This window comes from Syngnathoides biaculeatus, chromosome 12 (genome assembly GCF_019802595.1).
Source record: "Syngnathoides biaculeatus isolate LvHL_M chromosome 12, ASM1980259v1, whole genome shotgun sequence".
Classification (NCBI taxonomy): Eukaryota; Metazoa; Chordata; class Actinopteri; order Syngnathiformes; family Syngnathidae; genus Syngnathoides; species Syngnathoides biaculeatus.
This window is the reverse complement of record NC_084651.1, coordinates 5,867,281-5,894,292: the sequence shown is the minus strand read 5'-3', so window position 1 is coordinate 5,894,292 and position 27,012 is coordinate 5,867,281. Positions and strand designations below refer to the sequence as shown.

The window sequence follows — 27,012 nt, the reverse complement described above, 5'->3', positions numbered from 1 at the left end:
CGTGGGAACCCATACTGTACTCAGGACTGTTTCTCTGGGAAACTGTTACCAATGCGCCCCCCCCCCAAAAACAAACAAACAAAAAAAAAAACCACACCTAATGGTATGAACAGTTGTAAGACTCCCAGTTCCTCGATTTAAGACACAATCCAGTTTCAGAAGTGAACCCAGAACTGCCTCAGTGTACTCAAACTCTAACAATTTCACAAAAGATCTTCATTTTGGCCATCGTTGATGAAAAGTCAACAAATTTCTACATTAAAGAATTACATTTAGGGTACTTGCTGTAAATTTGATAGCATTGTCACGGTGAAAAGGTTGCGCGGACATGATTTCAAAACACTCGTCGCCCCTGTTTGTGTATTATATTTTTATTATCTTAGGATAAAAAAACATTAATAATTACATGGGATGCCTTGTTCTGCATAATTTAAACGTATACACAGTGGGAACAGGAATGGCAATGCTTTTAGACATCATCACAGCCTCTTCATAAACTCCTCCCTAGCCCGCCCCACCCCTGGAACCCACCCCACCCCCCACCCCCCAAACCCACGGCCCCGCATGCAGTTTGCACTGCACAAAGGCCGAAAAAAAAAAAACAACCCAAAAAACAAACAAAAAAAAAAGTCACGTGAGACAGCCTGCAAAGAGCACAAGAAGCATTCACAGTAAAGGAGGAGGAAGAGGAGAGTAAAAGATGAAGAGGAAAAGGAGGAGGGAGTGAAACAAAGTGACTGCAGCACTGGCCTTGGTTTGGACAGGAGAAGGAGCAGCATTGTCCCGAGTAGATCGTCCTTGACTTCAACTCCCGTCTCTCCTGATTGTGGTACTCTCTTTCTTTCCATTGTCTTTGACACACACACACACGCACACACACACACATACATACATACACGCGCGCACACACAGACACACACAAATCCTTTATATATGAATGTATATATATGTATATACATATACATATGTATATAGATATAAACACATTTGTTTTTGATTTTTTTTTTTTTTTTGTATAGCTACAGCACCTTTTTCCCGTCGGGCAACAGTGTCAATACCTTGCACGTGGTTGATGGCCGTGCCAAAAGGGAAAAGAAATAAAACAAAATAATTAAAAAAACAAAACAAAACAATATATTGGTCAGGATATTCATCTTTTCACCATAAAATTGGCATTTGACGATGATATTCTATTGCCATCTGGGGTGGGGGGGAGGTAAAGGACAAAAAGGTTCTTCTTTTAAGTTTATATTCAAGTTTTCTCCTTTTTTTTCTCTCTGCTGTATAATTTCTTTTCTTGCTGTTAATTTTTTTTTTCTTATTTAAAAGAGTTCACACTTTTGTGATTTGTGTGTGCTGCTCTTCGTCAAAAGGTTCATTTTCCGGATCAGAGTCAGTGGTGTCAGAGTATCGATAATGGTCTGGCTCATTGTCGCTGACGTCCGGCGTGACGGATGTTGAAGTGCTCGCCTCGGAATTTGAAGGCTCCTCCACGGTTTTTGTGAAATACAACTTCACCTGTGGAGGAAGATGAGAAACCTGACATCAGTAACTGGCAGGTCTTGTGAAAAGATTAAAAAAAAAATCATAAATACAAACAACACCTGGAATAAATAAGGATAGAATATAAAAAAGTAACTTGGAAGTTGTTGCTTGTTGTATGCCCTCTATGTGTTGCTGCTCCATGAGTATTAATGCAGGTTTTATTTGGAGGTTTACAACTATTGCAACAACTATTCTTATTCGTTAGCCTGCCTGTGGTATGTCGCCTTGTACGCTAGCATTGAAATAGTGGAGTTTCCTCATTACATGTTTCGGATCAGCATTTTGGTGTTTACATATACAAGGTTTCATTCTCTTTTGTTTTACAGTGAATTTCAACGATGAGTTACAGAGCAGTAGAGCGGTGGACCTCTCCGACCTGGCAATCACTCGTACAATAATCGCCAAATCAGATAGCCGCATTGTCTTAACCCCTGACTTGACACGCCCCTCTCGCCGTATTGTCCAGCAAGCAATGCTGGTTGTCAGTAGCGTGCGCTTGGAAAAGTTAATGTTACAAAGAAAGTGGTCCTCAGATGCGCTTGGGGGATGTGCAATTCTGATGAAAGATATCCTGCTAGCTTACAAGCGGTCCGGTTGATTCGTTTTCCAAAGCCTAAAACACAGTTGATGAAGTGTCTGCGATGGATGAAGGCTTGCGGAAGACAGCACGTGTGACTAAATGTGGACAATATCAACAAATACAAAGCTGTATGTTCGAAGGGAAGTGAACAACTTTCACTTTGTTAGTCTATCACTGACCTGCCGAATGAAGGATGTCATGTTTTATGCCGAAGAGTCGGGTTAGCGATACGTAAATGCGCCATGTCATGCAAGACAAATGTCTATTTGCCTATTTGTATCACATCAGACCTTTAAGACAGAGCACTGGGTTCTATTACGAGCCAAGTCAAATGAATACACCCACTCACTCACTTCTAAAGACTACAACGATATTACTCGCAATCTTTCCAAGTAAAATGTATTCTCCCAGCTTTACATGCGCAGTACGATTCCACTATTTTATCCTGTTGGATTTCAATATGAAGTTTGTGAGGCATCAAACTTTTTTTTGCATCGATCGCCAACGTTTTCGCTGTAACTCTAACGTTGCGTCCTGCTCCGTCCAAAATCTTAATTCTGTGTACACATCCTTGCGTGAAATAGTTGAGAACTCCTTGTAGAATCCTCTTGGACAGGTCTTGACGCATTTTGCACAAAACATACCCAAATATTATCTGGAATACGCGATAGAGAATTGACTTCAAGCATGTTGTGTTCAATCGCCATTTTGGAAGCTTGTGGGACATGGCTAAGGGGGAGGAGCTTAAGAGCGCCATCGGAAAGGTCCATTGTAATGTTTGAGTGAAACTTAATGTCTGTACTCAACATCGCCAAGTAACCAAATATAAGTCCTTTTACTACATCGGTAAAGAAATGTGTTTACACGCTACCAGATTTATAAATTAAACCAGGTGCGGATGTCGGAGGAAATAAGATACACAATGAAAGTCTTTCATGGGAAATGTTACCTTGAAGTTTGGCGAGAAGTAGCGGTTGGCTTTGTCCTTATTCGCCTTGTCCAGATCATTTTTGGTCAGCGTCAGGATGAGGTAGTCCCTGTCGCCGCCATCCCTGCTGACGCCTCCGTCCCTGCACTCTGCGCTGCTCGGCGGCTGCAGCTGCTGCTGCTGCTGCTGTTGTTGGACCTGGCCGCTGCCCTGCTGGCTCTCGGCGTTGTTCACCGCGCCGTTCTCCAGCTTCTCCAAGCCCTCCTCTGGCCCGGGGATGAAGAAGGTGTTCACCCAGAAGTGAAACATTTTGTCCTGGGGGAAAAGAAAAAAAAAAAGAGGAAGTTTATCATTCAAGTAAAAAAAACAAAAAACAAAAAAACAAACATGACTGACAGAAATCTAACGAAATTAAATACAAGCACTATACCAAAAACATGAGATTTTTTAGGAAAATGGCTACTTTCTGATTTGACACGTGTATTTCTGTACAATGTATATTAATTGCAGTACTTGTTATATTAATTTACAAAAAAAGTTTTTTGTTTTGTTTAAAAACATCTTAAAAACAGTAATGTACACCATGCTGCTCTAATTTGCATTTTATTCCCCCACAATTTAAAATAGAGTAGCACACAAAACGCCAACATTTCAAATTTATAGGGATTGACCTTTTTCCAACCCTGTCTTGAGGAGGCGGTCTGTTCGTGAAAATGAGAATGCAACAGTCTGGTAAAGACGATGGGTCGCCCCCTTGATGCAGCTATTGCGAGTAAGGGTTATGCCACGAACGTTTCAATGTTATTCACTTCCATCCATCAATTTTCTTTACCGCTTATCCTCACGAGAGTCGTGGGGAGTGCTGGAGCCTATCCCAGCTGCCAATGGGCAGGAGGCGGGGTACACCCTGAACTGGTTGCCATCCAACGGCAGGGAACATGGAGACGAACAGCCACCACACTCGTAATCACATTTAATTTAAAGCGTCCAATTAATGTTGCATGTTTTTGGGATGTGGGAGGAAACCAGAGTGCCCAGAAAACCCACGCAGACACGGGGAGAAAATGCAAACTCCACACAGGCGGGGCCGGGATTGAACCCGGGTCCTCAGAACTGTGAGGGCAACGCTTTACCAGCTCAGTCACCGTGGCGGTAGTTAATCTGATGTCTGTTCCAATACTTTTTCTCACTTGAAAAGTGGGTGGCTGCTCTGTTTTAAGTTAACGCCTCATGATGTAAATGCCATGATGTAAAAGCTTGAATTCTGAACTTGTCTCATATTCACCTTTTGATCCAAAACCCAAGTGTCTTTCCACTCCAATACGTTTGGAGGGGACGCTAGATGTTATCTAGACACCTTGGAAATCTCCTTTTTTTTTTTTTTTTGGGGGGGGGGATGGGGATCTTTGAAATAATGGAAATAAACAGTGTTAAAACAGATTTTTTTTTTTCCTGACCTTTTTCATCATCTTGTTCTGCTTGTGGAAGAACTCCACTTTGATGTCGCCGCACACGGGCAGCGGCTGCGGGAACTCGAAGAACATGTGCTTGTCCTCGCGCCGGGTGTGGGTAGGGTTGGACGTGTGGATCTTCACTTTGAGCTGGTACACAACAAACTGGGGATCTAGAGGAGGCGGTGGCGAGGACACCGCGCACAGGAGTGAGCGTGAGGACGGGAGCTTTTATAGCAGAGGATGAGTGAGGATACTAATGTGTTATTACGTGAGTAAATGCATGCAAATACACCAACACTAAAAAGAGAGAAAGCAACATGCTACACATGAAGAGACCCAAAACCAGAGATGCAGGACCCTATTCTGATAGCTTGGTCTTATCCTGCCAGGCAATATGACTGCTACCTAAAGGCTGGTACTGGCTACAGATGCTGGATCTCTGGGGCCTGGTGAAAGAAAATGAATAGAAAAAAAAGAGGAAATGCTCATTTACCCCAATGCCAATTCCCTTTCTTGAAGCCCTGAGGGGTCGGCTCGCTCCTGTTTTTAATGGTACTGTCTCCTTAAGAGAAGGGAAAAGAAGGAGATGGTGGTCACAAATGGTGCCCGACTGTGTGTAAGTGAGTGTATGTGTGTTTTGTCTCCAGAGGAAGCAGAGGAGGCACAAACAAGAGAGTCGGACACAAATATTTACAGATATATTTACACGGGTGAGGGCAATCGCTCTTGACCTAAACAGAGGTGGGGAACCTGCAGCCCATGGGCTGGATACGGCCCGTGAGAGCACAGAAATAAAACATCAAAAGGAACTGTTGGAAAAACTTTAAAGACCCATAAAAGCTCCTCATGTTATCACCTTTTGTATGCCTCTGGATAGCAAAAAAAAAAAAAAAAAAAAAAAGGGTCAAAATGTTCTAAATCACCCTTTATTCCTTTCAACTTCCAACTTCGCGTGTGTGTGTGTGTGTGTGTAACTCAGAATAGGTCCGTTTGTTTTTAAAGCGTGGAAAAAAAAGCAGGATTAGGTGTGAAGAGGAAGAATCCATACAGTTAAGAAGCCACATAAATCTTTTACAGATGAGTTTTTGGATCGCAGCATTCGCATACAGGACAGATTTTGTGAGCTCCACATGTACGAATACAAAAAAAACTAAAAACGATACCACCATAAATTCAGCAGACATGCATGTACAGTTAAGCCCCAAATTGCTTGCTTTTAGGCGTAAATGCTAGTGTGTGAAAATGGTGTTACATTAATATAACATCTTGCAACTGCAGTCATTTTCTTGTTATTCCAAGCCAGAAAACACCCATTCAACAAATAAGCACTAATAAAATTGTCCCTCCACTGGCTCAATTTTGAGCTTGATCGTAAATTGGATGCACATGAAAGAAACGGCAAAAAACTATTGATCCAAAAAAAAGGGGGAAAAAAAAAAATCAACTTTAGTCTACCAATTTCAAGAAAATACAGTGACTGTATTCACAGCAAAGGAAGTATGGGGCTCAATACTCTGGCGCTGTGTTACCTGCGTTTACAGGTACCTGGATGTACACCAGCAAGTTAGGGTCCTTGAGGTTATATTACTGTCTTAAAACTACATCACAGAATTAATGTGCATTCTAAATGATTAATAGTATGAGCATATTTATGTGTAGGAGCCTCTCGAGGCAGCAGTGTCTTCAGCAAACGCTAATAATGACTCCATCCATCCATCCATTCCCAGAATGCTGCTTATCCTCACCAGTGACACGGGAGTGTTAAAGCATATTCAGGCTGTCATCAGGCTGGTGGATGGGTACACCCTGAACTGGTTGCCAGCCAATCGCAGGGCACATGGAGACAGTTGCACTCATAATCACACCTCGGGGCAATTTACAGTCTCCAATTGATGCATGTTTTTGGGATGTGGGAGAAAACCGGAGTGCCCGGAGAAAAGCACGGGGAGAACATGCATAGTCCACACAGGCGGGACTGGAATTTGAACCCTGGTACTCTAAACTGTGAGGCCAACGCTCTACAGCGCCGCTAATAATGAATAAAAACCTTTATCATTTAAAGGTCAGATGGACATTAAAGAGCAGTAAAAGCAGAGAACCTCATCAATAACAAGCAGGGCACGAGTACGGTTCTGCATTTGTTTTCAAAAAGGATGACGAGCCCCACGCCGGACACGATGTGTCTCACGGCATTACAATGGAACGTGGGTGAGCCTTACAATGCAATCTCTACACACGTGTACGCGGACGTGTGTGTATCCGTGCGTGTGCCTTGACCTAGTTTAAAGCTCCAAAAAGTTGAACATGAGCATATGTGCGCATATGACTCACTGCAGGTGCCCCCGCTGAACATGGGCAGCGTCTCGAACACCATTTTGTGGAAGAGCAGGGCCACCGGCTTGTACTCCAGCTGGTTCTTCAGTAGGTAGCTGTAGTAGTAGACGTAGCGGCGCTGGCTCGGGATGGTCACTCCCTGGTAAAAAGCACAGCGACGACAGATTCAGAGAGGACAAACACACACACACACACACACACACACCACACACACACACACACACCACCTGTCGGCCACTTTCGTCTCTTTCATTCCTGTGCAAATATTTACTGCCGAAAAAAAAAGTAACTAAAATGTGCCTTTGTGTTTAAACACCAGTCATCTATTTTAACTCGTATGGAGCAAATGCCTGTTAATTGTGGGGTATATATTCCAGACCCACCCGCAATAGTTACTAATCTGCGATATAAAAGGCCCATATAATTTTTTTTTTATGCTCCATGACCACATTCTTAACTAGAAACACCTTAAATTGTCATCCCGTTGAAATGAATTAAAATACCATAAATCCAGTCCACTGACCCAAAAAAGAACAATGGGGATTAAATGAAAGAACAGCACTCCATAATATTGGACTTTATACAAAGATGCAGAAATGGTATGTTTAAATAGAATTAAAAATTTGTAATTTTTGTCACTTTCTGATTCACCCCTACGCGCCTTCTGCTGCTGCACTGTTGGTGTTCAAATATCATTATGTGAAGCCACCACATAGATGCTAATTGTTGCCCATGATGTTTACGATTATTTGTTAGCATTAGCATCAAGCTAAAGGCAAAGCCATGTGTTTTCTTAAAAATATATAATGTACCCGGGGAGCACGGTGGTGCAGCTGTAGAGCGTCGGCCTCACAGATATGAGGACCGGGGTTCAAATCCTGTCCCCGCCTGTGTGGAGTTTGCATGTTCTGTTCATTGCCTGCGTGGGTTTTCTCCAGGCACTCCGGTTTCTTCCCACATCCCAAAAACATGCATTATTTGGAGACTTTATGATAAACTGTGACTTTGTCAAACAACATAACAGTACATTATAGTGTCCCATGAAAATAAAGTTCCTCATAAACAATGTTAGGGCACACGTCAAGGTGACCATTTGAGTTTTGCTTCATTCTGTGTCTTCAAAGTAGCATTATTTTAAATTAATTTCTGCTTATTACACAGTGGTTAATGTCTCTTGATGTTATAATGTCAATCTGCTTGTACAGATTAATCAATGTTTTCTGGTGAGCTTCAGACCAGACCAAAATGTCTTTTTTTGTTTATCATTCAGCGGTACACATTTAGTGGTATATTTGGATGAGTTATCAATGTTGAAACGTTGCCGGAAACACTGCCAATAGTGAAAGGTTTTGAGACCGTGACAGTTTGAGCCTGGAACAAATGAACTACATTATTTTTCCCCCAAATATATATACATTGACTCTCCTTATACATTAATGAGAGGACAGGTAAAATGTTTTCTGCAGTGTTAGGTTTTTGGTGTTCGGTTCAGTTTGAGCCTGAATGTAATCAATTCTCTCGATTAGTTCTACTTCTGTCTCTTTATTATATACATGGTTATATGTTAAAATGTTAATTACAACATTTCCTGTTCAGTTACTAAGTGTTTCATGATGGTGACAATTTCAGTTTGGAACAAATCCACTTTTTATTGCCTATGGAAAAAATGGTCATGAATACAAATTTTGAAGTTTAACCAGCACTAATGGAACTACTAAACTTGACTTTGGAAGAGCTAATGTAACTTAAAATGTATGTAAGGTATGAAAATATTTGTTTTTAAAATCACGTATCTAAAGGGGAAAATGCACTGCGGTCAGACCAGGTTCATAAAAGTGGACCTCACCTTCTTGTCCCTTGTCCTGACTTCGCCGTAAAAGTCGAGCGCCTCTTGGGCCTCCAGGAATTTGCCGCGGTGGAGGAGATAGGCGCAGATCATCACCCCGGTGCGGCCCTTGCCTGCCTTACAGTGGATGGCCGCCACGTGATTGTCGTCCTCGCTGAGCCACTGGTCCAGGTCTTCGCAGAACGGCTTGATCAGCTCTAGCTGAGGCGGGTTGTGGTCTTCGAAAGGGTACTGTGCAACTGCGGGAGACAAGACAGACATTTATTTGAGACTTTACTAAGCGTCTGAGTCACAGAGTTGTAAAGGTGTGGAAAATTTTTCTGAAAAGTTTCCAGTAAATTTTCATGGGATGTAGAAAAAATGGGAATTTTAGAACTATCCCATATTGGAAACTTTCTATGGGAATTATTGAGGATAATTTAATGGATAGTAATCCGTTCCTTTCTGTAGAAAGGGTTGTATACTTTGAAAAGGAGCGGGGAGAAAAGCCATTTGCAATGTCTACGCAACACTGAGATAAAGATGTAAGTTGGCAGAAAAAATGTTTTTGAGGACTGGAGCATAAGTCGCAATTCCTAATGAATGTGGACGACAAGGCGCCACAGTGGATCAGCTGGTAAAGCGTTGGCCTCACAGTTCTGAGGTCCCGGGTTCAATCCTGGATCCACCTGTGTGGAGTTTGCATGTTCTCCCCGTGCCTACGTGGTTTTTTCCGGGCACTCTGGTTTCCTCTCACGTCCCAAAAACATGCAACATTAATTGGACATTCTAAAATTGCCCCTAGGTGTGATTGTGGCTGTTTGTCTCTATGTGCCCTGCAATTGGCTGACAACCAGTTCAGGGTGTACCCTGCCTCCTGTCCATTGACAGCTGGGATAGGCTCCAGCACTCCCCGCAACCTTTGTGAGGATAAGCGACTAAGAAACTGGATGGATGCAAGAGGACGACAATTTCTTTAAACAATTACTTGATCACTGATACAATATCTTCACAAATTTGACCTTTTTGTTCCCTATGAAGTGGCACACATTCATTTGGGTTTTTTCTCAAATTCCTGTTAATTTCCATGGAAAGATTGTTTCTTTGAAAATTCCAGTAATTCTGCAACCTTAGAGAGTCGTCCGGCGTTACAAAAAGTGTGGGCAAAAGGGGGAAAGGGAATAAAGTGGCATACCTCTGCAGTTAAATTTGGCAGCATCGTAGTGTCTTTCTGCGCAGCTGAAAAGTGAACAACATCCAGTCAGAAATCAGGAATGAGTAAACAGAAAGTGGAAATAAACTGAGGAACACTTACAGGTTGTAGATTTTGTAATGGTTTTTATGCTTTGAATCCATAAACCTATTTAAGGGAGAGTCAAAAAGGGAACACAATGTTAGGGAAAAACAAGCTCAAGCCAGACCAAACGTTTTTCAGCAGAAGGGCAGCAACTCACCGTACTACATCGTCTATATTGTTTCTGTACACGCCTTCGAGTCGCTCAGCTGGAAAGCCCATGGCAATAATGTTTGGGTAGATATCTGTTCAGTCACGGGAGGTCAAGGAATGATGCAGCATCTGTGAGCATGGAGCCTTTGGAATGGCGCTTTTGGACAGCGCCGAAACAATGAATTACCGTATTTTCCGCACTATAAGGCGCACATTCAATGAATGGCCTATTTTAAAAAATTTTGATGTATAAGGCGCATCGCATTATAAGGCGCATAGAATAGACGCTACAGTAGAGTTTGGGGTTACGTTATGCATCCATTAGATGGAGCTCCACAAAAGGCTCAATATTGATCCATATATAAGGTGCACCGTCAGCTTTTGAGAAAATTAAAGGCTTTTAGGTGCGCCTTATAGTGTGGAGAATACGGTAGTTGTTTCAGTATTTCACAAGATGTCGCCATCGCTTGGAATTCGAGCACCAAAGTACATGAACGCAGGCACGGGCAGCAGACCGTGACAAAGTTTCGAGCGGACGTCAATATCGCCGTGTCATTACAGTCGCGGTTAGATGCGAACACAGGAGGGACGCTGATCTGTGTGTATGCATGTGCTGGCGTGTTGTGACAGATGGCCTTGACAGTGAGGATAAAGGACACAGAAAACTGCACTCCTGCCCGAGCCCAGGCCAGGCCCACATGTGGGCGCATGAGAGGAGAGTCTCGGCTCTATGACCTGCGTGTATTTTTAGAGCACAAACGTTATATCAGCAGGGCTGCAATGCAAGAGTATCGCTCGCTGGAGTTCAGTTTGCATGCCTTCGGAACACTCTACTAGGTACAGCGGGTTCCCAGGGGCCAGTACCACATAACACATTGTAGCCAGTTGAAACAGTTAAGGTATGGTTGAGACGAGCAACCTGAAGCTTAAACTCACTCAGAGTGTCAGAATGGGGAAGAAATGCTTTACACTAATCGTATACTCTCTCTGGTCTCCATGGGTTGACTGGCTTGTACATGGTCCTAGTGTGGTTGCGTTTACAGGCCACCCAAATTTAAGCAAACCATGAGTTTTGGTGAATGAACGATTTAGTAAATTGACAGGAATACACAACATACACCACTCGCAAAATGTTGGAGGTTTCGAGATTTTGGTTGAAAATTAAGGATGAACCGTAAAATGCAGTGCAACCTTAATAAGTGAACTTTAGTGTCCAACTGTTAATTGCTTCAGTACTTTTTGCACAATTTGCTGTTCTCCAATGGAGCGGAACAGCAGCGCATCAGTTTGATCCATGTACATTTTCCAAGGATGTCCACCTGCCGCTATGCCTCGCTGTGACACTTTCACTCTCTCTGTTGTAACCTGCTGATTACACTTAGTGACACTCTACGCTCACAGGCGTCTTCCCTCTGAGAAAATCCTGAACAAAACCTTTCAATGGCGAGGTACTCTTGATTAAGAGTGCTGTGTCATCTTGGTCTCGTGATGTCACAATATAAGACTCTTTACTTTACAACACCAACTTTAAACAAACTTGTTCAATTAATGAATTAAACATATCGTACATTTTACAGCTCAGCTCCTTGAAAAGAAAAAGTCGCGCAAAAGGTTCCGAAACATAAAACAGCTAGAGGTTCATAAAGAGGGTCATATTAAGTTCACCTAAAAAAGTTAGTGCATTTTAAATTTATTCTGAAATTTCACTCCAAAACTCAACATATTGTGAGTAGTGCAGGTACTGCTGTCCTATACGATAGGACAAACAACAAGACTGCAACACATTGAAGTATAAAAGGTTCAGAAAAATCATTTCACTAACTAGGTCATGATTCGGAGCTCTAATCTAATGGGCTCAATTGAGATTTGGATTTCTGTCTGGAAAATTAACCAGAGTCCAATTTAACGGAGCTAACCAGTGGCGTTGAATGTGGCATGATTGTTCCAGTCGAGTCTTTCTGTCAGTGCGCCTATATTGGCATTTTGAGGCATGATCATCTCTGGGGTTTTAGAGAATGGCTCTTGAAAAACCGAATCCAGTAAGAGGCTTGAGAGAAAATGCCTCATTGGTGGCAGAGGTCGAAGAAGCTCCTTTGAGCTGACAGAAATAACCAGTCTTGATGAACGAGCTTTGGAGAAAAGCATCTATGCGCAGCAAAAGCCTGAAGAGAATGTATTTTGGCATCAGAGGGTCAAACCAGGTGGTTCTGTCATCAGCATAAATCAAGAACACCCAAGGCTAAAATCTGACCGGAATGACATTAAAGAAAGGGACAAAAAACATTTTTGTGGAAAAGTCTGGTTTAGCATAGAACATTTCTACCTGATATTGGGTCCAGTGGGTCTTTAGACCCCTCAGAACCAACAGTAATATCATAGTTCAGTTCCAAAGGCAGCAACGTAACCCAGACATGAAACCTGGAACACGCAATTGTCTAGCACAGACCTAGCCAATGCAGTTGAAGTAATGATTACATGATTTGTATAAAAACACACCTAGGATAAATCTAGAACAAAGAACAATCATAAGTAAACCAGAAACTTGAGTGTGCCTTCTTATGCTGTGCGATGACATATTCTTAAAACACGACACAAATGAGCTCATTGCATGATATTCGTGACCACAAAATGACATATGTTGGGATTGTCCTAAATCCAGGACCCCCTGTCGTAATTTGGGAACAGAACAGTGAATCTCCAGTCACCATTAAAGATGTGGTGAAATGGGACACTGGTATCATGGACGTCCACCGACAAATATGTATAAACTGTACGACATGATCTTATGCACAAACATTTCAGTTTTTGAAGGCAAAAAGGAGGTCCACATGTCATGCCTGCAAGGTATATGTAATGGCATCGAGAGCGAAAAAACAGACACACTCAAAACGAAGAAACGGCGACTGACTTATGAGCATCTCGGCTGCCTTTTTCCAAATGGCATGATGTCATTGAACAGGGCTGCAGCACAAGAAAAAAAAAATAAAAGCAATGGGAATCATCAGGGCCAATTATACAGTGACATACATACGCTCTTAAAAGAGGAGCACATCAGTGTCAGGTTGCCGTGAAGAGAGAATAATCAAGTTGGCGTAAGAAACCGCCACCGCCTACCTGAAAGTGAAGTCTGCTCACCACCGTAAAGCCGAGGAATTTCACACTTTTAACCAGTGACTAAAGGGCAACCTTTTTCACACTTCCTGTGTCGAAAATAGGGAAGCTCAGTGTTTCTAATTGGATACGTCGTTTTGATGTTGAGCTCCTTCTTTTACTCCTTCCTGCATGGCTGTAGAGAGATTTTTGTGACTGTCAAGAGCCGCGCTAAGAAAGTGAAGCTGAAAATGCACACTTGGATCTTTACAAATTGTGTGCACAAACAACTGGTCCATACACAAATGTGAAAAACCACTTTTCTCAGAGAAGGCGCAGTGAGGAAAGAACAGGGCATCTTTGGTTTTCAACAATGTTCTACAGTAAATAGTATGGAAAAAGATATTACCCTGAAATATATAAACTATAAAGTACGATGTTAACCGAGCATAAAAATGTATTCTCACGCTCTTGCACGAATTAGTATAGTATAGTATCTTGAGCGCTGTTCTACACATCAAAATACAGGAAGTGAAGGTTGTGCAGATGGAGTCAGAAGCGACGAGTTGGCATTAACCCTAGAGAACTCAAGACATCCAAATCCTCTTATAAAATCGTGACCACATGGGTTCTCTAGGGTTAAGGGTACTTTATACACCCGCCGTCGCAAGGCCGAGAATGCCCGCATTGAATCACGTGGCCTACGTACTTCCCCGTGCAGAACCTCCGCGTAGCTTGCTGTGCACACGTCGAAAAAAAATTGCTGCATAGAGAACCACGGAGCTCATCTCAGATTGGCCCGTTTTGTCACATGCTGTGATGGCGTACTCACCGTTCCTCCCTGCTCCACATAACACCCTGCATTCTCGGTTAATTTTGTGGCATAATTAAACGTTTCATCTGGTCATTTAGGTCCGTTTGTTTAAGTAGACATGCTTCCAAGCTCGGCATTGTTGTTGCTTTGTTACGGAAATTTAAAACGGCTACTGGAAACGACTAGAAAGTGCTGAGGAAACACCACCGTATGGCGTCCTTGCCAATACCAGCGATAGCGGTGACTCTGACTTGGAGAAGAACTGCAGTATATTTTCAAAACAGAGCGCGTGGGTTCCGCTCGAGTATAAAGGCAAACTAGGCACAGGAGAGCCACGGTGACATCAGCGCGGTTGCCACAAACGTGAATATAAAGAAGCCTTTAAAATATTGGCCATCCACAAGACAGAAGTGCAGGCAGTGTTGTTAGCTGCTAGCCAACAGTTAGCTAGGAGTCCACTCATTGTCTGTGTGTTTTATTACTTTACATCAAATGTAAAAAACACTTGCAGACTCAGGAGTGCCGGGAAAACTCACACATCGAACCAGAAATCTAAAAAAACCCACAAAATGTTTCCACCACTTCAACTACCGCTGACAAAACCGCCATTTTTTTTTAAACCTGCGAGTAAACCTTTAACACCCAAGAGGGGCACATCCAAAAATCCAAAAATAGCAACATAAAAATAAAAAATAGTACAGGACAGGGGGAGAATTTGGTTAAGTGTTTTCACAAACACTACCTGTAGGTTTCAAAAACAATTATAAGATTGTGACAACTTGTGTGGAAGTGGTAAATTCAACTGTATTTCCAATCGTGAAAATGTTCTAACATTGTGTTCCTGTGTTCAGATTCCAATGTATATTTCGATAAAAATGGTCACCCCCCCAAAAGATGAACCCCATTAATTGCTTTGCTCTTGTTTCAAGCAGTTACACAATTCCAAGAGTGGATGGCCAGTGTACATACTGCACAATAATCCCCGCCATGCATCAAAGGATTTATTAGAAGTCAAACAAAGCGTTTCATAGCCCTCTACAACCCTTGGACCTACTGACAAAATGATCGCAGTCAGGCTATTTCAAGTGTTTTTTTTTTTTTTAAATAAAGCTCAACAGCTCCGAGAAGAGCCTCAGCCCAGGGCATAGAGGGAGAGAGGGAGGTGAGTTGGAGGGGGCGGGGGTTCTGCAGCTGGGAGGAAATGCGAGAGAACCCTGACGGAAGCTCCGAGTAGGAGGGAAAGCTGAAAAAAAAAAAAAATTGCCATTTCAGAACCCCTTTTTTGTATAAAGCCAGCCTTCGCCTGGCTGGCTTCTATGCATATGCCAAATCTACAACTGAGAGTGAGGGAGAGTAGGAACCGGCAACTGAGGAGGGGGTGAGGTGTATTGGTGGATGGGTGTGTGTGTGTGTGTGTGTGTGTGTGTGAGGGGGGAGGACAGGAAAGGAGGAGAGCAGAGAGGAAAGGGGGGCAAGCAAGGAGGGAGAATTAGAGTGGGAGTAGTCAAGAAAAAAAGAGCGAGGAGTTGGGCCAATAAAATATCACTGCTTAACTCCACTTTAACTGTGTATTACATAACTTCATATTGTTTCAGACGCCGCGTCAAGTAGCGATAACAAGGGCCTGCATTGTAAATACCAGAAACGGAGAAGCCCCCCCACACATACACCTCCACCCCCGCCCCTTTGAGGGACATGCCTCCTTCACCACAAACTAAATACATATGCGACAATCGCTTTACAATGGAGAGGCATGACACATTGCATCAGATAACATCTCACTGAACTCTACAAGGTACACAGTTCCGCAACAAAAACCACAGCGGATCATCAGATCGACAAGTTGTTCTTACAACCGTGCGAGCACACGACTGAGGCTTTAGAATACAAATAACAGTTGACACTACGGCTCCAGCTATTGTGTATTTTTAGAATTGACAATTCAACCCATTACCCTATTGTTTGATGGGTTAAAAATTGATTTGGAATCATTAAATAGTAACGTGGCGTGCAGATATGTTTTTCCACCTGGGGTTAGCATACTAAGGTTCTATTGTAGTATCTGTGACTTTGCGTGTGTATGGCTTTAAAAGGCGGGGACTGGCCTCATGATTTACGTGAAAGTCAGCAAATTAAGAGTGTCGAGGTGGCCTGCAATTAACTACCATTCTACATTACGCAAACCCTGCATGAGTTGTGGCCATTGGCGGACCGTCTATGAATTACTGATTTGTTTTCTTCCCATCTGTTCAACAAATTAACTGAAAGTGCACAAGCATCAATGTCAATCCTGGACCACTTGTGTTACAAGGTAGGGTGTACAACAAATCTCAAATCCAATAAATTGGGAAGTTGTGTACAGTGTAAATAAAATCAGAAAACACTTATTTGCAAGCTATTTAATGTTCAGACTGATCAAGGTTATGGTCGTTTCCAAATATTTTCTTGTTTTGGATTAGATGGCTGCAACAAATAAAAAAAGATGGGACAAGGACAATTAAAGAAATAGGGAAAGAAGAGGAATGCTAAAAAAAATACCTGGCACAGGCACATTCTCCAGGTAAGCAGTGTAATTGGAAATTATTGAGTATAAAACAAGCAACCCCCCGAAAGGCTGTTGTTCATAAGTCAGGATGGTGTGAGGTTCACCACTTTGTGAACAACTGCGAGAGCAAATAGTCCAGCAGTTTAAGAATATTTCTCAATGTACAATTACAAGGAATTTAGGGATTTTATCATCTCCGGTAAATACTGTCATCAAAAGATTCAGAGAATCTGGAGAAATATCAGCACATATGCGGGAAGGCCAAAAACAAACACTGAATGCCCATGACCTTCGATCCCGCAGGGGGCACTGCATTAAAAACCGCCATCATTGTGAAACGAATAATGCCACATGGGCACAGGAACACTTCAGAAAAAACATTATCAGTAACAGTGCTTCGCTACAACTACAAATACAATTTAAAATTCTACCATGCAAAGTGAAAACCATGCAGCAAGAACACCCTCAACACACCAACGGCTTCTTTGGGACCAAGTTCATCTCAGATGAACTGACACAAAGAGGAAAAACTGCGTCCTAGTCTGATGAGTTCACATTTTAAGTGATTGAACATTGGACATCATGTCCTCTGCTCAAAAGAGGAAAAGGACCATTTGGAATGTTATCAGCGCAAAGTTCAAAAGCCAGCATCTGTGATGGTAGGGTAGAGGGTGTGTTAGTGGGCATAGCATGGGTAACATGCAAGTCTGCAAAGACACCATTACTGCTGAAAGATGCATACAGGTTTTGGAGCAACTGTGAAAGCGTTTGAGTACTAGATTTGTCACGCACCGAAAACATCTGGCACGTTTTCAAGCAGAAAATACTACAACGAAAACCCCAGACTGTTGAGCAACTTAAATTGCAACCAAATTAGTTTTCTTTTTGTTTGAATTGCAGAAAACATGCAAAGACTGATACAAAACTGTACTGAATTGTTGATATAGTTCAAAATGATCACCTAAATTTTCCTGATTTTGCAGGCGGAGCTAAGAACTAGCCCCATGATGTCACAGGACTTGGGCGTATACTCAATAAAAAAACACTGAGCGCCCTTGTTCCGTGCAGTGGCCATTCAGCAGAATTGCAATTCCTTTCTCATGAATAACTTGACCCAGTTCTACTAATATAGCGTGGAATTGGCAATGAAACTATCCGCAACACTGAAAAAGAAAAAAAAAATACATCTCCCCTGAAGTGTAATGAGTTTTGTGTTATTTGGGCTGTATGTCCTGCCGTCTGGGACCATGCATTGTGTTGCGGGGGGACGCAGGAGAACCAAACCATTGGCAGACCAACAGCGGTTAGAGAAGCTGTTGCGAGTCCAGTACTACAGCGTAACGTGTATGTCAATGTGTTGACTGCCGGACATCGCGGCGGGCGGAGGGGTGGGTTGGTGGGTATTCCATAGGGACTGGTGCGAGTTGCGCAGCTCTGGCCACTTATGCGGCGCCCTTCAGCGGCTACAGAGGCGTGTAGACCTGCTGAATTTCAAAGGACGGAAAACTGTCCTGCTGGTGTGGCTTCTGGTCGTAATGCCAACTCAGAGAGTGTCACTGTGCAGCCTGTGAATCCATTTGCAATCTTTGTTGCTGGAAAGGATCCGTTATAGAAGGAAGTACGTGTATTTAATTGACAGCTGAAAGGTCCAGGGATGTGGGATTTTCAGAGACCTCATCGATGGACCACAATGTCTAGATGCTGAAAGGAGGTCTCAAATCTTGACATTTTGAAGCTCAATTTCATATACTTGAGATTATTTTTTTAATCCATTCATTAATTGTTCTGCTTGTCAACAAGACTATTTTCTGTGACGTGTTGAATTTAAAAAATAAATTTGGCCGTCAGTTCGGCTGCCTTTAAGCTGTGCATCACAAGAATGGACGCACTATCCTCCTACAAAGCTTCAAAATTTAAGTGTCCTCAGTTAGCACACGCTTATTGAGTCTTGTTTAAAGCAAAGGTGATGTAACAAAGTGGAAAACGTGGCCTTGTTCCAGCTTCTTTTCTAAACATATTGACCTTAAATCAAAAATATTTTGCGACACAAAAGTTAATTTTTACATAAAATACCATGTCTTTTTAGTGTATTCAATTGAACATAGATTAAAAAGGATGTGTAAAGTGTATTCGTATTTTATTTACACTGTACACAATATACCATTTTCACTGGATATGAGTTTTGTAAAACAGCTAACACCGAGACCCTGTATTGGCAATTATAGACATGCCATTGTGGCATGTTAGTTCTCTTTTGCAGTAGACATCTTTATCGCTATCTTTTTTTAAGTGTGCAATTATCCCACACTTTGGATTCTGTCTTTTCCACGGTTTCCTCCGACGTCACTGCAATCACGCCCAACTTATGTCAGAACAGTTATTTTATGAACTGTTTACACCCTTAAAAATGGCCAATCAAAAGCATGTTAAGTTTGTCCGAATACGGGATAGACAGTCAACTACTTTTCTATAATATCATGGAAAAATGGGAAATTTCTTTAAATGGGATGGGAGAATACCTCAGAAAGTTCTGAACTCCTGCTTTAGTCATGTTCACAATACTGAGTCACCGCATGGACGCAACTCGTGTCACATTTGCCTTCTTTGATGTGCAATTGCGAAATTGCTAGATTCAGTCAAGTACTCCATTCCGATTTCCACAAGACACCATTTATCAACAATTGATTCCACCAATTAAACAATTGGTAAGCCGCTTCCTAATGAATACCAATATGCAAAACCTCCCATTCAAATTTTACAGCACGTTCATTCGTATTTGTACTGTTTTCCAAAAGGACAAAACCTAATTATAGTGGAAAAAAACACCATTAACACACAAAACAGGGACCATAACCTTGTGATTAAAATAAAGTAATATTCAGAGACAAAACAATATCTAATTGAAGACTTTGTGGGAATAATACACCAGTAGCACAAACAAACACCACAACTAGTTGACAATGAACTCTGCCAAGTTAACATGAATAAGATTAAAAATAAAGCAATTGAGTGGGGGGGTTTAACTATTGTGCCAAGTCACAACCATCCATACGTTTTCGATAGCGCTTGTCCTTATTCGGGCTGTGAGTGAGTTGCTGCCCATCGCAGCAGACATGGGGCTACACCCTGGACTGGTCTCAACCCAATAGCAGCATTAACAATGAGAGGAACATAAATGTTGCAATGTGTGAATGTAGAAATTACCAGATGTCCAAAAAGGGGGCTCTTCAGGCTATTCAGGATATTTAAATAGATTCCAGGATCATGACCATGTTTCAACTAGCAGGCAGATATTTCCTTTTCCAATACAGCCCAATGATAAAGGATAGTTCTTCCCATTCTGACCTAGAGTTGATGACAAATTTGTCACAGTTGTTACAAAGAATATTGGCCAGGGATAAAAATGCATGGACAACTAACCAGAACTTCTGCAGAAGTTCTGCTAATTCTGATTCAACATCGATTAAAATTAGAAAGTCGTCACATTTGACACCATGCACACACCAGCCACTGCACAAAAGTGTCCTAAAGAATGGCCCAAAACAGTACATCTTCAGACATAAGGTATTGCAATTTTAGAGTTTTTAGGACCACTTGGATCACATTTAAGACCCGTGAATTAACAAACACAAAAAATGATCACACTACAAATATTTGGGAAATCTCTCCTATGCCAACAGAATTAACTGAATGATTATGGCTGTCCCACCAATTTAAACAAATGTAAATAACAAATGACATAAGTGATTAATAAAATGTGCTAAGATTGCATCTTTGGCATTTCTGAGTCCTTTGAAAGCTGGATTTAAGGACCAAACGTTATTGAGAACTACGGCCTCAATCTAAAAACAAACATTACTACTTTCCACGATTTTACTGTCTAGATGGGTCCACGTGCGCGCATAAGCCAAAAATGTCAAGACTACAAAATGCTAAAACTAAAAGCAGTAGCAACCAGTTGCACAAAAATTTGCTAGTTACTGGAGCATTACCAGGGAACCAAAACAGTGCAACTTCAGGCAAAAGGTAGTACAAGTTGAAGCCATCCTGCTGGAGTCTCCTTTTGTTATTTGAGAATAAAAATTGATTTTTATTTCATTGTAACAGTATTTGCTCTACTATTTTATCAGAATTATAGCTGGTTCCTTTTGTGTTAATGTTTAGTTGTTCAACTCTGCAGCATGTATTTTGAGCAACTACTGTAATGATCAATCAAACTACGATATTGCTATATTATGTGCTGCACTAATTCATTATTTATATTGTTTCTTATATGTGGACCACCAGAGGATTAGCAAACTGCTACGACACAAGCGAACGGAGATCCTCTTAAATAAATGTCACATTTGTTACAAAAAAAAGTAAGGAAATGGTTGCAGCTTTTGCATTTTTGAGGCCTTTAGATGACAAATAAGATCAGTTTCATTATTGAGGATAACCATGGCCTCTTTGTGGAAACACGCAAATCTATGAAAACAAACCACAATGTGAGAAAGCAAACAATTTCCACTCGTTTTGCCACATCCACTAGGGAACACATGCATGTGTAAAAAATTACCATATAACAAAACCTAAACTTTCATGTGTAAGATCTTAAAAAAGCGGGTGGGGGGGGGGGGATAGAGACCATGATGCAAATCAATTCTTTCCCACCTCAACCGAATGAGTGATTCCACCAATTTTGACCAAATATGACTCACATTCATAAGAATGAAAACATGACTAGTGTGAGGCTTTGGCAATTTTGTCTAATCAATGAAACAACTGATTTCAGGACACTAACATCCATGCTAAATGCCTAATTTTCCAACATAACCACAAGACGACGGACGATCCAACCGATCCTGATTAAAAGCAAATTTGTCCTATTAGCTACAAAGCGACTGAAGAAACCTTTGCATCTTTCAACAACAGATCTATGAGAACCAAGATTCACCGATGAGGATAACCCAGGTCTCAACGGTGGAAGGTCCTGGCATAAATCCATATTACTACCAGAAAGTCAATCGATTCCCACCGGTTTTACAACAGAACACACGCGCGTATAAACCAGATGTGTTACGATTCTCGCGTAGGAATTAAAACCCAAGTGAGCCTACAAAAACGCTCTGGCTTGAACTGAAGGAGCACCGGCACACATTCGGTGTCCAGTAGGACGGGAATTTCCTGCTGGGATATGACGGTGACATGAGTGCACGCCGCTTTGACAGATCCACCATCTTTCAAACACGCTTGATGACAGCCCGAGCTAGCTTCCCTCGCATTTCTCACGGCACGCCTGTAGTAATAATCGTAATAATAGGTGCAGCGTTATGGATGAGTAAAGGATACATGTTAGGTCCAGGTCGAAGCCGTCCTCCTGGTATCTCCTTTTGTTCCGGCTGACAATTTCTTTAAGAATAGCAGTCATTGCAGCGGCTGACAGGAGTCTATTACGGGTAAATGATGAAAGCAGGCTTTTTTGGTGGTCAGGTGGTGAGACGGTAGTTCGCCTCGGTAGGTCGGGGTAAGGGGGAGGGGGAGGAGGTCCTCCTCGGGGCTAGCCAGCCGAGCTCGTTGGGATTAGACAGGCTTCCTCTGGAACATAAAGACGGGCCCTGCTCGGCTTCTCCTCTGCGAAGGCCCGACTTTTCCAATCCCGCGGTCGCTCTTCCAAATAGTCCCCAGCGAAATTCATGCAGTTGTCCAAGGAGTAAGCCTCGGGGTTCGGTCCGAAGCGAGAACAAGAGAACTCGACGGTAACCCCTGAAGGAGGAAGGAGGGATTTTTTTTTTTTTAATTAAAAAATGAAAAAGCCCGTATCCAGTCACTCGGACTGGGGGGTGGGGGTGGGGGGGGGGTGTTGGAGCTAGGCTAGCTCGCTAGGCTAGCACACTAGCTAGCAACAATGGCTAGCTCCGTTTTTTTTTTTTTTCGATCCAAAAAAGACCTCCTTAGCGATTCAACATTGTCACCGAGCGCGCGCCGAGAACATCGCACGTAAGGGAAAAAAGTGACAGGCTCCACCTCAGATGTATACAGACTATACAAGGATCAGAAATATGCAGAGATTGCTTTGACAGCTCCGTCCCGTGGAATCATCTTTCTTTTTTCGTCGCTCCAGCCGAACTCAGGCTCCCATCATGGCCTCCGCCGAGGAAAAAAGAAGCTAGAGCAGGCTGGGCTTTTTGTACGCGTATCCCGCCGCCTTCGCCGTATAGTCCCTCGGTGGGGTTCAAACTGGCCCTTACGCCGTCACTCAACCAAAAGTAAACATTGCGAATCACAATTCGAAGCTAATTTAGATTAATTTATCACATTTGACGACAAAAGGTGGAAATAATAGTAGCAGTAAATAATATTCGATCGCGGCGGAAGGATACGAGAGGTAAGCACACTACGGCTCCCTCTGTCAAAGTGATCACGTGTGAGTGTAATTAGGGAAGTTTATGACATAAATGTATCTTTATTTGGCGCTTTTTTCACCCCTTCGGTCACAACTGTGTCGTTTCACATACTCAAATATATAAAATTGATTATTTTAACAATAAACTATTAATCAAAATACTAATATTTCAGATGCAATAAGGTGTATTATTTATGATTAATTACATTGTAATTAACCATAATATCCATGCTTAAGGTAAAGTTATTTTACTAATATTCTTTAATTTTATTTTCTATTTTTACTCACGGTGTCGTGCATGGGTAGGCAACCCGTGGCTCCAGAGCCGCATGTGGATCCTTCATCTTTCTGCTGTTGGCTCTCTCTCTTTTTTTTTTTTTTTGTTCACTCGTTTGTCCAAGTCTGTTATGTCGTGCTTGTAACATGAAAACAAAATCATATTTATCACTCTTGCTCAAAGTGGGAATCATGACCACCGATGTCCGACGCTGGCAATTTACTGAGCTATTTGACACCATGCAGGTAAAAATGTGCATGAATTCAAGAAAAGAAAAGTTCCTGAAGAAAATATTAAATGCCACATGAACAAGATAGATAGATAGATAGATAGATAGATAGATAGATAGATAGATAGATAGATAGATAGATAGATAGATAGATAGATAGATAGATAGATAGATAGATAGATAGATAGATAGATAGATAGATAGATAGATAGATAGATAGATAGATAGATAGATGCAGCATGGTGGGTCAGGTGGAAAGCGTTGGCCTCACAGTTCTGAGGTCCCAGGTTCAATCCCTGATCTGCCAGTGTGGAGTTAGCATGTTCTCCCCGTGCCTACGTGGCTTTTCTCCGGGTACTCCGGTTTCCTCCCATATCCCAAAAACATGCGACATTAACTGGAGACTCTAAATTGCCCCTGGATGTAATCCTGAACTCAAGGCCCGCATGATTTCACGTGGTCCGCAAAGGCAAATCATGCATGTCAACTTTGGTGATTCTTGTTCAAATCTATAACAAAATTTCAAATTGCCATATCGTAAATCATAAGGTCGAGGTATTGCGAGCGTTTTTCCGTGGCCAAACATCAACAGTCGTCGAAAAATATTGTAGCTACGATTTCCCTCCGAAGGTCCGTTAGGATTGTCAAACCATACAAATCTTAAATTGCCTCATCATATTTATTTGGACATGAAATTTATGAAGTAGGAGTCACTGATGGTGTAGTGGTACACATGCCGGCCTTTGGTGTAGGCAGCGTGGGATCGATTCCTGCTCAGTGATGGTGTTGATATCTTCCCTGCCACTGACCGGCGACCAGTTCAGGGTGTAGTCCGCCTTTTGCCCGAAGCTAGCTGGGATAGACACCGGCTTTCCCGCAACCCTTGTGAGGATAAGTGGCTTGGATAATGACATGACATTTATGAACTAGTTGTGGAGTCAGAAATCAAGGGTCACAGGTTTCCCAACTATTGTTGATTTTTGGCGACGTAAAAAAATGCACAATCTCAATTTCTAATTTTGGAACAAATTCAAACGAGAATCATTGGAAGTTAACATTTGCCTTCGCGGGCCACATAAAAATAATTTGGCGGGCCAGATCTGGCCCCTGGGCCTTAAGTTTGACACCTGTGACATTACGGTAGCAGACATGAAGGCAAAGTTATTTTATTTTTTTCTGAATGATGTGTTATTCTTTGTTTTGTGTTTCGTTTTGACGCTAAACTTAAACAGGGAGTGGCACTAAACAGCTTGAAGTCTCTTTTTGAAGAATGGACCGTTCCGACCTGTCAATCGCTCGTACAATAACAGCCAATCAGATAGCCGTATTGTCTTAACCCCTGGCTTGACACGCCCCTGCCGCCATGTTGTCCCACAAGCAATGCTGGTGGTCAGTAGCGTGCGCTTGGAAAAGTTAATGTTACGAAGGAAATGGTCATCAGATGCGCTTGGGGAACGTGCAATTCTGATGAAAGATATCCGGCTAGGTTACGAGGGGCCCGCTTGATTCATTTTCCAAAGCATAAAACACAGTTGACCAAGTGTCTACGGTGGATTAAGGCTCGCGGAAAACCGCACGTACAACTAAATGTGGACAATATCAACAAAGACAATGCTGCATGTTCGAAGGTAAGTGAGGGAGAAGTATCTTCTCTGAGTTTGATATCATTATTATCAGTGGTCACCCTGCTTCACACATGCAGTACGATTCCACAAATTTATCCTGTCGGATTTCAATTTGAAGTTTGTGAGGCGTCAAACTTTTTTGCATCGATCGCTAACGTTTCGCTGTAACGCTGACATTGCGTCCTGCTCCGTCCAAAATCTTAATTCCGTGTACATATCCTCATGGGAAATAGTTGAGACCTCTCTGTTGAACTCCCTTGGACAAATCTGACGCATTTGGCAAAAAAAAACCATACCGCAATATTATCTGGAATACGCGATAGAGAATCCAGTTCAAACCTGTTATGTTCAGTCACCATTTGGGAAGATTGTGGGGCATGGCAACTGTAGCTAACGGCGGACGGAGCTGAAAATCGCCATTCGGAAAGGTCCATTGTTCACCGTCTGCCAAACGGCTGCTTGTTGTGAAGTGAGATGAGTTCACTGCCACTATCTGGCACCCGCATCTCAAATTCTTGCTCGAGTGAAAACGAAAAATGGGCCTAACGAGAGCTCGTACCTCAAAAAAACTCAGAAGTCAAGGTCAGACGTATCTCAAGGTACCAGGTAATTTACTGTACATTCCTCAAGATTCAGTGTGTACAAATAATTACACCGAGGTCTGGATGTAATGCTCAAATTTCCGACCCTCAACCCAGCCAAACGAGCTTTTGATGAGGATCAATCAGAAACGCGTGGAGAATCCATAATCAATGCGGCGGAATAACCAAATGCACGTGGACGAAGCCGTCGTCTGGCACGATGAAGGCATCGCAATATGGACGCCATATTTTACAACCGTCAATACGGCTTATTGAGGAGTCATCGTGAACACACGCTATTCATGTTGAACAGCGACAATGTGGATCGAATTAGGTTCCACTCAAGAATCCAAACCCCCAGGAAGTGCACGCCACATTCGGGGAGATTTACTCCAACAGCTGTCCTCGTCGTTTCCTTTGCATCACGACATGTCGGCTACGCCGTAGTTGTGGGTGGGGGGGGGGGGTGGATTTTATTAAGTCCCAGGCAGTGCAGCTCAGCAGATTTGAAAATTGGGTTACCTGGAACATCACAGATTAAATGATCTGATCCCGTGTAAGGCTAATTAAAAATCTGCTTCTTGCAGGAGAAGATGGTCGCGCTCGTCAGGAGAACGCTCATCCCGCTCTAAGCCCAGCGCGCGGCTTAAATACTTGCTGAATTAATCAGCAGTCGTACAAATGTATCCAAACACTTGCGAGTAGCTCTTTAACCTATTACGATACCGTAATGGCAGAGGAAGCAGTCTCGGTGTCAAAAAAAAGGGCTATCCAAAACTTTTTTTCCACTAAAGGAACTCGGTCCAAGTACCACCGAAATGTGTTTATAATCACGTCATAAACCGAGGATCTCCTGGAGATTTAATTTCGCGGTATTTTGAATTGTGCCTGTAGCTATTTCACCCAACAGAGGGCGGCCTTGTGCTTCTCCCTCTCCCCCCCCACAAGATTCAACAAAAATACCAACTGATACCAAAAACAGTACTATCTTCCACTTCACGGCATTTATATCCGCCCATCCACCCATTTTCTTTGCCGCTTATCCTCACGAGGGTCGCGGGGAGTGCCGGGGTACACCCTGAACTGGTCGCCAGCCAATAGCAGGGCGCATCGAGATAATGAGCCGCACTCACAATCACACCAAGGGGCAATTTAGAGTCCAATTAACGTTGCATGTTATGGGGATGGGGGGGGGGGGGGAACCGGAGTGCCCGGAGAAAACCCACGTAGGCACGGGGAGAACATGCAAACTCCACACAGGTGGGTCTGGCATTGAACCCGGGACCTTCAGAACTGTGAAGCCAACGCTTTACCAACTCCTCCACCGAGCTGCCGCATTTACATGCAGAATCC

General features: G+C 42.6%; 1 protein-coding gene across 1 annotated transcript; it reads right to left on the bottom strand.

Moving 5' to 3' along the window:
* Positions 1-528: 528 nt before the first annotated feature.
* Positions 529-22,688, bottom strand: ptena (phosphatase and tensin homolog A). The gene is made up of 10 exons (XM_061837468.1): positions 21,894-22,688; positions 10,121-10,205; positions 9,982-10,026; positions 9,862-9,905; positions 8,688-8,926; positions 6,839-6,980; positions 5,001-5,069; positions 4,511-4,677; positions 3,075-3,368; positions 529-1,518 (listed from the first exon to the last, which is right to left on the bottom strand). The coding sequence occupies exons 1-10, from the start codon at positions 21,970-21,972 to the stop codon at positions 1,333-1,335; spliced, it is 1,350 nt and encodes a 449-aa protein (XP_061693452.1). The 5' UTR covers positions 21,973-22,688; the 3' UTR covers positions 529-1,332.
* Positions 22,689-27,012: the final 4,324 nt, after the last annotated feature.

Coding starts and splice junctions, on each gene's coding strand:
- ptena (XM_061837468.1), bottom strand. CDS start 21,972: ATGACTGCTATTCTTAAAGAAATTGTCAGCCGGAACAAAAGGAGATAC. Junction 8,927..9,861: donor TGCCAAATTTAACTGCAGAG/GTATGCCACTTT, acceptor TGTCTCCCGCAG/TTGCACAGTACCCTTTCGAA. Junction 1,519..3,074: donor ACTTCTCGCCAAACTTCAAG/GTAACATTTCCC, acceptor CTTCCTCCACAG/GTGAAGTTGTATTTCACAAA.